The sequence below is a fragment of the Macrobrachium nipponense genome, chromosome 14 (genome assembly GCF_015104395.2).
Source record: "Macrobrachium nipponense isolate FS-2020 chromosome 14, ASM1510439v2, whole genome shotgun sequence".
Taxonomy (NCBI): domain Eukaryota; kingdom Metazoa; phylum Arthropoda; class Malacostraca; order Decapoda; family Palaemonidae; genus Macrobrachium; species Macrobrachium nipponense.
Window position 1 is genome coordinate 40,002,847 of NC_087207.1, and position 17,658 is coordinate 40,020,504.

Here is a 17,658-nt window from a genome sequence, read left to right on the forward strand (position 1 = left end):
AAGAAATTGATTTCTAATCACCGTAAATAAATTCCTCTGATTCCATGTTGGCATAGTGAAGAATCAAACTCGCGACTACTGAATTGGTAGGTGAGCATGTAACCCACTCATCCAACGAGGAACTCCCATTTTTGTGGGGGCGGCAATTTTATGAACGAGGGTTAACCCTGCTTGTAAAACAGAGAATGAGTCAAATTGTTGGTATTACAGTATTATTTTATACTTTCTTGTATTTTGGCTTGATATGATCAAATTCTCTCTCTCTCTCTCTCTCTCTTCTCTGTCTCTCTCTCTCTCGTCTCTCTCTCTCTCATCTCTCTCTCTCTCTCTCTCACAAAAGGGGATGACTCACTCATATGCACCCACTCCACCTCTCTCAGTCAAATTGCATCAGATTGTTGTTGCTGCATCCATACATTCCAACTCGCTCAGAATAATTATAGCATTTTAAATCACAAGAGATCACATAGCCTAAACGATTTGAAATGTACTAACCTAATTGTAGCCTAAGTTTTACGCTACGATACACAGGTCACTTCACTCATATTCTAAATTATACTTAAAACATTGCATTGTATTGTGTATATTAATATATAAGTGATACAAACTTACTGTTAATTCAAATGGCGGATTCGTTATTCTTAGCCCGAACTGAGATTGAGATTGGCATCAGCACAATCTCTACTTTGTTATCCTCATCTAAAGGACACTTCGTGAAATTCTCCTTGCATTTAGATATGCGTATATTCTTAAGGAAATTCCCTAAACCCTGAACTTTAGAAGTGGATTTGTAGACACCGATGACTCCCAGGGGTTCAACATGAGTTACGTTCAACTCTGGTAGTGATCATAAGCCAGAATGAATCTTCTGAGTCATTCCTAGGTGCAGCTACACTGCACCAGAGCTGTAACAAGACTGACTTCATGGCTGTCGGTAACCCTTAAACGCCGATTGGACGTATTATACGTCAACATAAATTGTCTGTTGGGTGCCGATTGGACGTATGGTACGTCGATAAAAAAAGTTTTTTTAAAAAATTCGCAGAAAAATACTTATAGGCCTACCAGGCGAAAACTTTTGAATCACGTGCCTTGGGGGATGCTGGGAGCTCACGGATCAAGGCGTTGTTTTGTTTACAATCGTTACCCAGGTGCGCAAGCGCGAATTTCGTTCTTCTCGCACTAAACAAAAACATACATCAACGACACATCTCAGAAATTATTTCGTCACTTTGACATAATTTTTGCAACATTTTATATTAGTAGCCGTTACATTGGAGTAGCCGTTACATGGAGTATTAATATGAAAATGTATGCAATTTCATGTAGAATACAACTAAAAACAACTCATGGTTGTAGCTTTCATAGTTTTTGAAATATTTTTTATATAAATAACGATAGTGCCAAAATTTCAACCTTTGGTCAAGTTTGACTCTTATCGAAATGGTCAAAAAGTGCAATTGTAAGCTAAAACTCTTATATTCTAGTAATATTCAATCATTTACCTTTATTTTGCACAAATTGGAAGTCTCTAGCACAATATTTCGATTTATGGTGAATTTATGAAAAAACTTTCCTTACTTTCGGCGCGTAACCCCTCCTGTAAAAATAAAAAATTTGTTCGTCTGATTGTCGTAATGTTTGCACCATTTTAAATTGGCCGTTAAATAAAGTTTTATATATGGAAATTTGCACAATTTCATGTAGAATACATCTAAAAACAATCTATGGTTGAAGCTTTTATCAGTTTTGAAATACGTATTTTCATATAAATAACGATAAGTGCCAAAATTTCAACCTTCGGTCAACTTTGACTCTACCTAAATGGTCAAAAAAACGGAATTTTAAACTAAAACTCTTACATTTTAGTAATATTCAATCATTTACCTTTATTTTGCAACACATTGGAATCTATAGCACAATATTTCGATTTATGGTGAATTTATGAAAAAAAAAAAACATTCCTTACGTCCGCGCGTAAGGTCTTCTGAAAAAAATCAGAAATTTGTTCGTCTGATTGTCATTACGTAATGTTTGCACCATTTTAAGTTTGCCATTACATAAAGTTTTATGTATGAAAATGTGCGCAATTTTATGTAGAATACAACAAAACATAATTGAAGGTTGTAGCTTTTCTCATTTCGAAATATTTGCATATAAATCACGATAAAAATAGAAAAAAAAACCACAAAAAAAAAAACCACGTTCGGTCAAATTTGACTCTACCGAAATGGTCGAAAAACGCAATTGTAAGCTAAAACTCAAAACTCTTACAGTCTAGTAATATTCAGTCATTTATCTTCATTTTGAAATAAATTCAAAGTCTCTAGCACAATATTTAGATTTATGGTGAATTTTTAAAAATAACTTTCCTTCCCTCCGCGCGCGGATTCTCTGCCGCAAATCTCCGAAATGCGTATGTCCCCATTCTTGTAATATTTGCTCCATTTCATATTAGGCGTTTTATAGAGTTTTATATATGAAAATGTGTGCAATTTCATGTAGAATACATAAAAAAATAATTGAAGGTTGTAGCTTTTCTCATTTTGAAATATTTACATATAAAAAAATGTATATAAAAAAATTCAACATTCGGTCAACTTTAACTCGTCCAAAATGGTCGAAAACTGCAATTGTAAGCTAAAACCTCTTACAGTATAGTAATCTTCAATCATTTACCTTAATTTTGAAACAAATTGGAAGTCTCTAAAAACAATATTTCGATTTATGGTGAATTTTTGAAAAAAATAAAAAAAATAATTTTACGTCCGCGCGTTTACGAATAATTTCATGCATCATTTTGTGATAATATTTTCTCTGTGTTGCTTTGATCATTTTACAATGTGTTATATACAAAACCTGATCGCAATTTAGTGTACAATATAACAACAAAAAATAACTTGTAAGCTTTAACCGTTTTGCTCACAGCACGATTTGAAAACAATTATATATGAAATTTCGTTTTTGCGCTATCATATATCGCATTATTTATATATGATAATGATGTTTTTTTCCATTTCTGATGTTTGCATACTAAACTTCAGGCAATGACAAAAAAGGAGCCTAAAATGAACTCTTAATCTTGAAAACTAAGCGCGCTGTGATTTAAAAAAATATATATTTTTTGTGCTTCGGCGCTCACTCCAAAAGACGGGAGACGATTTTTATTATGCCCCTTCGGCGTTAAAGGGTTAATCAACACCAAGACATTCGACTAACTACCAAACCAACAAACAAATGATGTCTGATACCTAAGCACTATTATACTTACAATCTAACACATGAAATAACTAATCACAATGCTTTTCACAAATAAATACAAACAACAAAACAATATCTCTTTTCCACACAATATGCATTTCCACTTATGTAAATAGGAAAGCACACAAAACTACACCATGACTTAAGGAAAAATACAATCTCTCTTGTCGAAGTTTCTACACCATCTTCAAGCCCTGCCAACACACATATGAATGCTTCATTTCTTTGCAGGTGCTCGTCTGGGAGTGGCAACAATGCTGGGCTATTTCACAATATACAAATTATACTGTATTGTCTTATACTAGAATGCCCATGTTCCATACCCATTAGATGTGTTACTGTAGCAGTTGTAGTCAGCATGTATTTTTAAGAAGTTTTTGGTTCTTAACTCCTTTGGATACTCACACATTACAGTTGTCTGTCTCCTGCTCATAAAACATCAGCAATGTTTTATGATAAATTCTCTACCTCTATGTTTTTGTGTAATTTTGAAATTTCATCTAATTCAGGTCCTCATACATAACCTCTCTTGAGTTACTGGGCTTTGCTACTGGTCTACATCTTGATGCTTCAACATGTACTATTCTTGCTGACTTCTCTTTGATTTTCGTTTGTCTAATTATCTCAGATCTTTCAAATCTCTTTGTATTTTCCCCACTAGATAAAATATCTTTCAACAACTTTCTCATTCAATATTTGATCTTACCACCATACTGTACTACAGGTGTGAATACATTTTTGTTTTCATGCCAAGTCAAAATCTTTTTGCACAACCATTATCTGCTGCGTGGATAATTTTTTTCAATTTTATTTTTCATATATTATACCCATTTTACTTTTCTATATCCTCATTTCTGTTTTGGTATCCAGCAATTTGCTTTCGTCAAATGTGTGTGCAAAGTTTCTGATTCTTTTCCTGCCACCTGCATCTTGGCTACCCTCCCCTTTTCCCTGTTTACATTTTTTCCCTCCCTGTCTTTTCCCTCCTATTTAGTTGCCATTGGTATAGTATCTTGATTTCCCTATGTGCATTCCGGAATGTTACACCACACACTTATTGAGCTTGATTGTGTATTAGATTTTTTTTTTATTTTAGCTAAACTGGTGCAGATGAGAATCCCAAGAGACTTTGTTATTTACCGCATGTTATTCTAATAAGAATTCTGTTTTTGATAGGACAAGTTGTGATTGTGTGCTCGCCACCAGCTTACTGCTCAAGTCTTCTCATTGGCGTAATTTGGCAGCGGCTTTGTCCATCTCTCATTGCACTTCTTGGTTCTCCTGTCTCACACCGATTATCCAGACCTGTTGGCAGAGCTGAAGGGCAAATGGGAAGAGGAACTGGATGTATTGCTCATCCACGTCCATTATTTAACAACCAGCAAGCTCGAGCTATTTATAAGTATGTGAGATAGATATGCTAGTTATGTTCATTTGTAATTTCTAAGCACTATTGATTTAATTTTTCAGATTTCTCCATCTAGTCCATAATTTTCATGTTTTGAGTTTAATGATCAAACACAGTAGTTTAACAAGACCGAGTCACACACTTGAGACTTCAAGAGGATAAGACTATCTGTGATTACAGAAAAACTTACCTGGTACAAAGTAGAAAAGATCTTTTACAGAAACAGGTACCTTAATGCCACAGACATTTTAACACTTCTCATTTTATGTATTCAGTAGCATGACTTCTATGTTTTGTTTTATTACAGTTCTTAACTATAGGCAGTCCCTGCTTACCAGCAGAATTGGTTAATGACATTTGGTTAGCGGTGTATTTAACCAGATTTTCGGCGCCAGTAAGCGGTTTATCAGTGTTGGTAAGCAGTTTGAGAGTGCCAGTAAGTGGTTTATTGGCACCAATATCCAGTTAATGGTGCCTTTAAGTGGTTTATCAGCTTAAAACATTGTATAAATGCCATTTATTACCATAATTAGTATATACTCAGGTTAACAATTTTTTTGGATATCATTGCTGGGCCGAGAACAGAACCCCCAACGTTAACCGAGGACTGCAATTACTTGTTGAACTTTGAGATATAGTGGTATCTCGTTGTCGAATATTTCTTATGAAGAACGTTCCATTTAATGAACGAAATTTGTGAAAAAATATTAGTTTGTCGAGCAAATACTCGTAGTACTTCGAACTGACCGATTGCCTTGTTTATGCTTGTATTTGACAGTCTGCTGTGTCCTATAAAACTGCATTAAATTTTTTTACTTTTCAATACATGGTTTAATGATAACCATATTCAACAAAATCGATAGAAGAATAAAGTATTTCAATATAGAATTTAGCATAAAAGATGTACAAAATCATACATCACCATTGAGACGTCATGCGCAGCTGACTTTAGATTGAATGAGGGAGCATTCATATTGTTGAGAAGAAAAGAAGAGACCATTAAAGTATTTGTGTATGCATGTAAAAGCTGTAACAATTCACATGAAAAAAATAAAATTGTATTTCACAAATTTAACATACAGATAAAATTTAAAAATCAAATGCAATACAATAACAATAAAAATGTAAAAAATGTGTTAATTGTGCCAGTGTTTAGTGCTCTGAGTGAGACGGTATAGTTTAATGATGACCATATTCAACAAAACAAAAGAATAAAGCTTTTCACAATAAAATTTAGCATAAACAATGAACAAAATCATACATCATTGAGGTGTGGTGTTGTTGAGGAGGGAAGGAGAAGAAACAGTAAAAATATTACTGTATGTAGTACGTAAAAGCAGCAGTTCACATAAAAAAATAATATGGAATTTTCCAATAAATTTAACAGAATGATAAAACATGAAAAAATCAAGTGCAATACAGTAATAGAAAATCTTAAAAAATTTTACTTGACCGAGTGATCAGTGTGCTGAGTGAGACAGTAGAGAGGAGGGCTGGGATAATTATTCACTTGTTTCTTTCACTCGATTTGCCCAAATCACTTCTGTTTATTACTGTAAAATACCTATTGAGTGACACTTGATTTTTAGCATTGTAAAAGTAACTCAGCTCCATCGGCACCGATAACCAGAAATTGGTGCATTATGGTGCTGAAAATTGCTGATTTTTGGTGAGCAATTTATGTAGCTAGACAAGCCCCATAAAACCGGATCACTGATAATTGAGTCCTCCAATAACCGGTGACTGCCTGTACATATTTGTATGCAAAATGCTCATGTTTATTTTAAATTTTGCCATTTGCCAACAGTTAGTTGATGTGTTGTGGCATCATTAATCTCCTTGTACTTAAGATTCAAGTGTAAACACTTTGTCATATTCTCTCTTTCTCTCCATCTCTCTCTCGCACACACACACTTGAATCCTTTGACTGTCATTGTAAAGTGTGAATTATATTGATTTTGCTATCAGCCTTTGCCTACTGTGACCATTTTGGTTTCCTCAAAGGGTTCCCATCTCTCCCTCCATCCCAGCCAGCTGCACGCCATTTTCACCAAACCCTTTGTAAATCGTACACAGAAACTACATTTTTAAAATTTTACTTCATATAATGTAGTTTTATTACTTTACACTCTTACTTTTAACTTTTAACACATTGATAAAAATAGAAATTTGAAAGTGGGGACTTTTTGGGTTGGCTTGAACAAATTATTCTGATTCCCTTTACTGTTTTCATATGGAGGTATTTGTTTCATATTTCTAACAAATCGCATTTTGACCAGGCTTCTGGAACGGGTCAAGTTCAAAGTCTGAGGTACTATTGTACAGTATCCCTCAATTATCCAGATTAATAGAGCCAAGGGCCTGTCGGATAATGTCAAAATCCAGATAATGACGAGTGAAAAAATCTAGAGGTATGAAAGGTTAACTGCCTACCCTTCCTCATATAAATTTTCAATATTGCATAGTGGCACATTAACACTTAATATTCTTATAAAAAACAACAGTCTCACTTTAAACTGAAAAGTTAATGAAAAAGTAATTATCTACTTATCTACCTTATATTCCATAAAGCATTTTTTGTAATAAACTCCATAAATAAATTTAGTTTGGTAGGCTACACTTTTCTCATTTGCTGTAAAATGCATTGTATTGTTCATAAAAATGTAAACCCATTTTTTCTGGAACATAATATAATAATTTATTCAGTTTTATCAAAATAACTATGATAATACTGCTATAAAAGTACTTTTTACTCTCTCACTTACCTGTGTGCACTGCCTTTCTTACTTAAGATGGCCAGACATTTTGAAAACTTGTGAGGAGGTTTGTTAGTCCTCCTCCTCCCCCCCCTCAACCTTCTCCACCAGCTCGACTGTCAGTTAAGACATTAGCACAATATGTACCACATTGTAATTACAGTGGACCCCTGTATTCGCAGGGATGTGTTCCAGGCCCCTGCAAATAGCTAGAATCTGCAAATTCTTAGAACCCCTATGAAAAAGCTAAGAACTGCCCATTTTGTTAGTTCAAACGCAAGAAAAACCCATTAAAAATGCTTATACCAGTTTTTTTAATCATGAAATTGATATGAAAATGTACAGTAATTTGTGGGTATTTCTCATAGAAAAATACAGCAAAAACGCAAATTTCCTGCAAATAATGGGTAGATATGGCCCATAGAGAAATCTGCGAATACGTGAGTCCGAAAATCTCGAGAATGCGAATACGGGGCTTCCACTGTAATTTTATGTCTCCTTCTGGCCACTGAGTAAGGTGTGGTTGGTCAGAACATTGAGCAAATGGAGTTAGAAAAAAATAAAGTGTAATGAAGATTGAATACTGTATGAATAGAAAAATTAAAAAATCTATTTCTCAGCCACCTCTCTTTACTAATTAGGTCTGGTTTTTAAAAGCAAAAATTTAATAGGGATCAGTAGGGCCATTTATTATCATTTTAAACTTAAATTTGTTTTCATTGCTGTACACATTTTTTAGTACTATGTGGTGTTTAGACCTGAAACATTTTTGACATAAGTATTCAGTTGTCTTATGTAAATAATTTCTTGATATGGCATGCCCTCTTCCCTCCCAAGAACTGATACAAGAGATGCTTTGTTGACTTGAAATGCATATAATGAGTAAGCCAGTAAGAGAGCAACATCTCCCCCAGTAAAATTATTTAGTATTCTCCATCTTTCACCAATAACAAAGCAGTTGGATTGTAGATTGTCTGTGAACATTGGGGACTAGCAAAAACGTTATTTATTAAGCAGTGTTCATGTGTGTAAAACCAATGTTATTATCTTATTATTTATAGCTATAGTAGACCAATTTACCTTTATCTTTTACTTAATCCTCAACAACTTACAACTCAAGTAATTGTGTTTTTAGTACAGTATGTATGTTATTGTGTGCAATGTATATTAAATTAATATTTTTCTTGATTGATTAAGATTTATAGATTGTTAAGAAGTTACCACTTTACAGTCTCACAGATAGTCGCAAAAATGCTATAATTCAGTCAGTCTTACAGATTATCAAAAATTTGCCACTTAAATTTATATGGATGTAATTCACTTTTATTACAGTATTGCTTGTAAATTGGTTGTGACAATGGGTGGTGTAGGTGAGATGAGACCAGTATTGGAAAGTTTGTTCCACCGAATGTTGCTCTACCCTCCACCACAGTGTCGCCTGGATGCCCTTAAAGCAGTTAAAGAGGTAATTTTATATAACTAACTAACCAAGCAATTACATTAGCTAATATTTCTACTTAACGCGGAAGATTTTAAAATTTAAAATTCACGGTAACGCACTATTGTCTAAGTATAGTTGATAAACTCCATCCACTTTCAAGGTAAGAATAGGTACAGCACCACTGAAGAGCTCAATTTATTTCTGCCACTGAACCAGTGAACTTTGATTGTTCCAAGCAGCTTTAATTCAGTGACGTATTCATTAACTTTGATAGTGTTAGCACTATTTTCAGTTAGACTAGGTTATATTAGACTGTTTTTTCATGATTATGACTTTTACCACAATGTCTGACAATAGTACTGTAGCTTTAGTATTCATTATTGCAGCAAAGGTTGCAAGACTAGGTTAATGAAAGCCTCCTGATTCCCATACACATTACTGTATGTAGTAATTGTAAAGGACAGACTTATTCAATTGATCTGAATTGTGATGGATGTAGGGACTGGGATCAGGGGAAGTGGAAGAGACTGAAATTTCACATATGTAAGTTAGAAAGAGACAGGAAAAGAAAGGCAACTGCTAGGGCTGAAGCTTGGGATACAGCTAGCCTAGAATGTACTCCTAAATCGAGTATAGCTGATTTACATGTTCTTCTCCCCTACTCCTGCTGTTTTATCCCCTATAACCACCCCTATAATTTTACCCCCCTCCTAATGCCATGTCCAGCCTCGAAGCACACGTTTATCAAAGATTTAGCTTAATGATTAGTGCCATGGAGCACCCATGCACCAGGGAGAAGGCATACTGGAAGCCCAAGAGAGGTTGGTGGGGTTTGCCTATTGCTAGGCACCCCTATGTGAGCCTGATGATCAGTCCCAGGCCTCGGCGGACAACTGGTGGAAAGGCATCCTTAAGGATGTGAATGAACTTTCGTCCAGCTCCACTGATTCCTCTGAGGGTTCTTTTTTAAGATATCTCTCTGAATTTTTTCCTAGCCTAATCTTTTCTTTGTGACACAAACGTACAATCTACCCACCCAACCCACAACCTCCTACAAGACAGAGAGCTCTCTCTGCTACCATACCAAACACCAGATCCGCATGTCCTCTTCTGTGCACTCTGTTATTGTATACCTTTCCACCACATGCCGCTGCCATCTTGTCTTCTATGACGTGGCAACACAACTTAAATACATCAAGACATTTTCTAAAATCAGACATATGTTTTCCATATGTTCCCCCCTTGTAATTATGCATTTTTGATATCCAATGTATAACAATTCCAGTCTTTCAATTTTATTATTTGCAAGCAAAATTTTAAAATTTCAGCATTGCATGTAGGAGCATCTTTTCCCCATTCAGCATCTTTTCCCCATTCAGCCATCTCTTCTTCAAAACCTCTAGCTACCAATCTTGCTTTATATATCCTTTTTCCCCCTTTTTACCTTTTCAGTTACTATCCATCTTGTAGACATAGCTTTTTGTCCAGTCATTTACTTCCTCATGTACCTTGTTTTCTCTCCAACTTTGTTGTTCTTTTTCTTTAGCTTCCATTGCACTGCTATTTTCAAATCCTAGCAACACCTCTCCTTCTACTTCAATTTTTTTACATGACTATACTAATCCCTCAAGTTAACCCATCCTTTGTCACCTGACTGTTAGTTTTGTACATCGTACAAATCAGCCCAAGATTTGCTGGATATTTTTCCTGCGAGACTTAATATAGTCCATTCTTCTACATGTCCTGTATCATTGTTTACAGCTCTAACTCTATTTGCCTTTTTGAATTTGGTTATCTCTTCTATTAACTCATTTACCCCGTCATCTTCCATTGTTTCCTCTACCAGATCTCTTTATAGAGCTGCTTCTGTGTCTGCATTCCTTCTCCAGCCTACTATATCTCCTTTCCTTCCTGCCTATCTGTGTTCCCTTCATTTGGGCTATAGGATCTACCATTCACAACATGTGATTTATCTATTTTAGGCATCTTTTCTGCTTCTGTGATAGTCTTTGAATCCTAGTAGCATGCATTCTAGCTACTTCTCTTAAAGAATCCCCATGCTTAACTACTACTGTTTTCCCTGATACTCCCACTACCTGAACAGGTCCTCTCCATTCATTTTCATTTTCTCTTATAGACTACCTCATCTCCCACTACTGCTTCTTCAAATTTATGTTCTCTGACGTTTTTATTTAAGCCAATTCTTATTTTATTACATGACTCATTTTTTATGAACACTTCTCTGGCCTTATGCATTACATCCAGTGTGTCCTTTACCATACTCTCTTCCATACCTCTCTCTCTGCTTGCAGGACTTGAACTATCTTCTCCCATTAGATTTGACATGGAAGGGTTTTTTCAAAATACTAATTGGTTAGGAGAGAAACCTTCATTATTTATTAAGCAGTTCTTAGCTCTCACTACCCAATCTTAATGCTGTGAACCAATCCACTTCCTCATCCTCCATCATCTTTCTTAACTTTCTTGGATTGTGCCTACAGTCTTTTCACATAATCTGTTGCTCCATGGAGATTCCAATGCTTTGGCTAGTACTTTAATATTCCATCTTTCTGCCATCCTCCTTACTTTTCCATTTTTAAATTCTCCCCTATTGTCTGACAATATTTTGGAAGGTGCTCCAAATATAGCAATCCAACCATCAAAATGTCTTTATCATAGTTTCTGGTTTCTTATAGTTTATCCAAAAAAGCCTGGCAATACCTCATTGCCATATCTACCATTGAATTTTCTCTTTTATCTTTGCCATATCTACCATTGAATTTTCTCTTTTATCTTTGCCATATCTACCATTGAATTTTCTCTTTTATCTCTCTCACATTCATTGCTACAACTTCATTGAAATTTTACTCCAAGAAAATCCTACTACTGGTTTAGCTGGGTTACTTTTGTATCTTTTGCATACCTCTCAATTTCCAATCAAGTCCATCAGTAACTTTTTTATTTCTTCCTTTTTTTTCTCTATCAAACCATCACTCCATTGTGCTTCCTCTGTTAGCTTCCATATTTTATCTCCACTTCCATGACCAAACTATAGGTGTAATTCCATCATTGTGCCTTTAATTTCCCTCAAACTCTTTCCCTTCCAACCCTCCAGTAATAATTCTTCTACCTTCCTCCTCCTCATTGGTAATCTTAAATGACCCTGTTTGTCTTCTCTTAACTTTACCTTCATTTCCCCTTACTTCTATTATAACAATTTTCTTTCAAATTTATGGTCATACCAATTTTGCTCATGGTTTTCTTACCTATTAGTCATGGTATATCACCCCTGCAGAATTTCTGTCTTCAAATAAAACTTCTTGTTTTTCTGTATTACTGGTATTTCCATTACTCTTATTGACTTATAAGATGACTCACCAAAATGACTTTATTAGACTCTGTCCTAATATCTTCCATTCTCCTCAACTCTTTGGGACTCAAACCCATGACAATGCATGCTAGTCACAATTTCCCACAAACTGTCAATTTACATTCTGTGTCTAAATTTGCATCAACCACTTCCCAAAACTCTTCCTCTATTTTACTAACTTCTCCTACATAAACTACTACTTCTGGCCAAGTTTCTGTGTTCTGCTTATTTTCTTCTTGTTTTGTTTCTATTTTCTTCGTATTTTGAAAATTATGAGGACAATCCCTAGCCCAATGCCATTCCGATTTACATATTGCACATAATGTTACTTTCCCTTCTTTGTTTATAGGATTTCTTCCACCCCTACCTCGGTTCCATTTTCCCTGATATCTCTGGTTTTCCCTCTCTCTCCCAGAATTCGCATTGCTGTTTGACCCCCCACCATTCCTGTTCCTCTTTATCCCCTAATCCCTCAAATATTCTTTACATTGTTTGTGACACTGTTTTATATTCTGACTTTCCTTGACCATGAGCTGCTAATACCGTTTGTTTTTTAGTTTTTCTGAGATTTGCTTGTTACAATACATGAAAACCCTTAGCTACTCTTTCAAGCATTTCCCCATTGCTTTGTTACACTCTGGTTGTGCCTTTTTGTACCTAATCAAAAAGTCTCTCATCTTTTCACTAGCTTCTCTTCCTATTTTAAAATAGTTTTTCATTTGACTGCAATTCTCCATTAGTGTGTCTTTTAGATAAACTTCATCTAGTTTGGATAGGATTATCTTTGAACCCTCTGTATCCTTGAGTTCATCTCTATCTACGTATACCTTTTGCTACTTCTAGGGCTTTCCCTTTTAAGCTCATTCTTATCTCTATCCCCAGATATTTTACTACTTCTCTACACACCACTAGCCAATCTTTGATTTGTCCTCTCCATCATTTGAACTTGTCTTGTATCCCGCTCAATCTTGGACAATCCCTTCTCCATCTTATCTCCGTTTATTCACTATCTGACCTGACCATCTTTAATCGACCATGCTACTGCTACCAGTTTGAATTTTTTCCTAACCTAATCATTCCTTTGTGACACTAATGGTCCCAGTATACTCCAGCTTAAGACTTTGAACAACACCACAACATGACTTAGAACCCACAAACTCCTACAAGACAGGGAGCTCTCTACTACCTTACCAACCACCAGATCCGCGTGTCCTCTTCTGAGCACTCTGTTATTGTTTACCTTTCCACCACACGCCGCCGCCATCTTGTCTTGTATGACGTCACAACACACCTTAAATACATCGACATTTTCTAAAATCAAACATGTTTCCCATGCATTAACCATCGACCACATTTCACCAAACAAAAAAATAAGAATAAAAATAAAATAACTTCTAAAGTGATACCTATATTTGATCAGTCTCATCCATTGAAAAGGCGTGTAGTGGTTCCATACTCTTCTCTGCCTCCTTGCAAGCATATCTAGGAGCCTGAGACCAGTCCTCTGCCATCCTCTAGTGCTAGGGTAAGCCCAGAACAGTTTTCTCCCAAGTGCCCAGCAGAGGTACACCAGTTTTCATTCCCTTAGCGCCTGTCCAAGTCACAAGCGACCATCATCATTGTGTAAATGCCCATTATCATCACATAAGTGCCCATCATTGTTTTCTAGGTGCCCAGCAGATCCCAAGTGAACTGCTTCCTAGTGTCCAGCACCAGTGTCAGAACGCTTGGCACCACTTCCAGAATTCTCAGCACCGGATGACAAGTGCCCAGCTCCATATTCTGAATGCTTGGCAGCCTACAAGTACCCAGCATTCCTTGAGCACCTGGCACCACCTCTTCAGTCACCTATTGCAGTTTCGCCCATAGTACCTGATTGTTTGTTGGATCCTGTTTAGCACCATCTGGATGTAATCATGGACCTTCTTCAGAAGACACTCCCGCAGTAGTACAGGAACCTTCAGGTGTACTCTCTTCACTGATTTCTTCTTCTGATGAGGTTTTCAATGAGAAGCCCACTCCCTCATCTTATGCCAATCTCACCAGATATTTTTGGTGGCCTTTCCAATGTTTTTCACTCCTGCTGCCCGGGCTTCACCTGCCTCTGTTTTTTATGTGAGGAAACAGCCTGGAGAGTACCAGGCTTCCAGGGGGCCCTTGAGAGAGATGGATTTTTGGCTCTTGGACAAGGGAGAGCTGGGCAAGGCAGCCTTCTGCATTCCTCCTGCATGTCTTTCAAGCAAGAGGTACTGACTTTATGCTACTGGAGAAGCTCCTTCCTTGGGAGTCGCTGCCTCCTCCCAGGTGGACTTCTGCTGTCTGGTTGATTCATCATGATGGTTGGCCTTCGTTGGCCAAAATTGTTCTCAGTCAATGAACTGGACCATTTTATTAAGCGCATTTTTAAAAGTTTTTGAAGTTCTTAGCTTTTTGGACTGGACTGTAGGGGCATTGGCAAAGAAGGTTGAAGATTGGCAATTGCGCAGGGGATGTCTCTGCAGACTGGCTAGGGGTTTTATCCTGCACAGATAAAGCCATCAGGGATGTCTCCCTATAATTGGCTTTGTTGTTCTCTATGGGGGTTTTGAAGAAGAGAGAACTTGGTACTCTTTCACCTCCAAAGGTGTTACACCATGTCAGAAATCTGTGCTCTTTTTTTCACCTCTAGATTGCTCTCATCCGTCCTCACAATCCACAGTATTGAAGATAGTTTCAGTTCTGGAAAATAGATTGATCATGATCTGGTTCAGTCATCCAAGTGCCTCAAGGATCCATTCTCCTTCAGTTTTAAGACTGTCTCCCCTCTTCAACAACAGCCCTTTCAAGGAAGTAGAGCAAGCCTTCAGTCCAAACTCCATTCCAATATCTGTATGACTCATCCATTCAGAAAGCTCCCTCAAGGCCTGCTATCCCTAAATGAATGACATATTCAACGTGTACCTGTAGGAGCCAGGCTTCTCCATTTCGGGAGAAGTGAGATGCCAGGGGTGTAGAGCAGTGGGTCTCTAGTTCTTAAAGAGGGCTACTCCATCCCATTCAGGGGGAATCATCCCTTAGTGTCAGTGCCGATCATATTGACAACCTACTCGGTAGGCTGAGAGAGGTTTTCGGCCATTGCAACAGAGATATCATCTTGTCTTCAGAAGAGTGCTGTAAGGGTGGCTGAGGACATCAATTCTCCAGGGTTTTACAACCATCTTTTTGTGGTCTCCTTAATTTCTACATTGAGAAAACAAAATTCTCCATGGAAACCAGCCTATCAGTCCTGTCTTCCATCCGCCAGGGCGACTGGATGGTGACTATTGACATGCAGGACGCATGCTTCCATATCCCAGTACGTATATCAGAGCTCGAGGACATACCTTAGGTTCATGTTTCAGGGCAAAGTGTATCAGTTTCGAACTCTGTGCTTTGGCCTCTCCATAGCTCCACAAGTTTTCACCCGCATTCTCGCCCCACTGGTGAAGTGGCCTCACCTCATGGGTGTCAACATCTCCCTTTACCTAGATGATTGGCTCCTTTCTACATGAAGGACAAGGTGCACAGAGGACCTACGGAAGGCTCTCCACCTAGCCCAGGAGTTGGGCTTGCTCATCAACATCAAGAAATCTCAAACCATTTCAAGTGATTCTCTAATTTGGGATGACTATAGACTCATAGAATTTTCAGCCTTTTGCAATCTAATCAGGACATCAGAGACGTAAGTTCTTCGACACGGCTAAGGGAACCTTTTTAATTTTTGCAGCCGTCAGATGACTACATGATATGTATAACTTGTACTGATACCTTGTAGCCATTGGAATACGTACTTCTTCATCTACAAAGCTCCCACTGAAGTAGGGGTGCTCCACAGCTCTATAGCCGTGCCACTACGGGTAAAGATGAGCACCAACCAGAGGCACACTAACTACTTACAGTAGCCCTCTTAGCAGGTAAGGTTACAAGGAGCATTTTAACCAATGGTAGCTTACTTCCCTATTTTCCAAATTAATTATTTTCCATGAATTTTGGGCGTAGAATGTGTCCATGCATCCCACCTCCTGTCAATGGGATTCAGCTAATGTAATTACTTTGTTAGTTACTTATATAAAAATTATATTTTTATAATAAAGTAAAGTTTTATAGTACAGTGGAACCTCAGTTTTCATGCACCCTGGTTTTTGTATGATTCAGTTTTCGCATACTTTTCCCAAAGAAATTTTGTCTTGGATTTCATACATATCCTCAGATTTTGTACGCTCGGAAACACTCCTTCCAGGGCCCACTATGTGACTAGACCCCGTACCAAGCGCCCAAACAAAACATGCCATATTCTCTCGTGACCCATTCTGCTTTTGTGTTCGTTGTTTTTGTGCTTTTTTTTTTAGTGCAATTGCTAAATAAGCCATCATGAGGCCAAAGAAAGTTCTAAGTGCCTGCTCTTCTGCAAAAAAGGCGAGAAACACTAGAATTTAAGAAAGAACTTGTAGCAAAGTGTTGGAGGATGTTGCATGCCGATCTCAGTGAGAAAATGCCTATAACAGGAGCTGCTGTTAGCATATTTAATGCCAGCAGAGGCTGATTTGAAAAATTCAGTAAGTGAATGGGCATACTTCATGCGCCTACTTAAGTGATTAAGGACATGTTTGCAAAGTGGAGTGATGTAAAAAAAATTTGTGGAGAATTAATGCATGTCTCCAAAAGGTTTAATGATAATGTTGTGTTTAACTTTAGCCAAATTCTAAAAAAAACGCCAGAAACAAATGTCTCTGGACAATTTTGTTGTGCGACAGAGGTCTAGGGACTCTCAAGCTGGTTATAGTGCCAGTAAAAAACAGAGAAGTAACCCCAGTAAGTCCTTGGTACATGAAGGCCTTCTGAAGAGGGATTCCCCTTCCAAACAATAACCTCTCCTCCTCCCTCTCCCCTCCTCTCCATCTTCCATATGCTAACAAGAGTCTTCCATAAAGGTAAGAGTGATGTTAAATGTTCATTTATTCATTTCATTAGTTATAGTTATATTTCTTATTGTTTTCTGTATGTAAAACTGTGTTTATTCCCTATAAAATGTATTTTTGAAAACATTTTTGGATGCCTGGAATGCATCAATTGTATCTACATTAATCCTTATGGGAATTATTTTTTTAGATTTCGTACATTTCTGACTTCATGGGACATTCTGGAAATGGATTATATATGAAAACCAAGGTTCCACTGTAGTATATACTTGCCAAGCAATTACAGAATCGGAGCCCTTCCTCCCCCCTCTTATGAACATAGGGCATAAACGAATTGAGCTCTCCAGTGGTGTTGTTCCTATCCTGAAAGTGGGCATGGTTTATCAGCTACACTTAGACCGTAGCATGTTACGTACTGCAAATTCCAATTTTTAAAGTTGCCACATTAAGTAAAAATATTCAGTGTAGCACGAAGGAACACTTAC

The 17,658-nt window shown here is 37.1% G+C and overlaps 1 protein-coding gene across 1 annotated transcript in view; it reads left to right on the top strand.

Moving 5' to 3' along the window:
• The window catches only part of LOC135226201 (brefeldin A-inhibited guanine nucleotide-exchange protein 3-like), a 199,483-nt gene that overhangs the window by 38,655 nt on the left and 143,170 nt on the right, over window positions 1–17,658 (top strand). Inside the window, exons 7-8 of the mRNA XM_064265644.1 lie at window positions 4,438–4,663; window positions 8,758–8,890. Of these exons, the coding sequence (XP_064121714.1) occupies window positions 4,438–4,663; window positions 8,758–8,890 (359 nt within the window). The remainder of the gene's footprint in view (window positions 1–4,437; window positions 4,664–8,757; window positions 8,891–17,658) is intronic.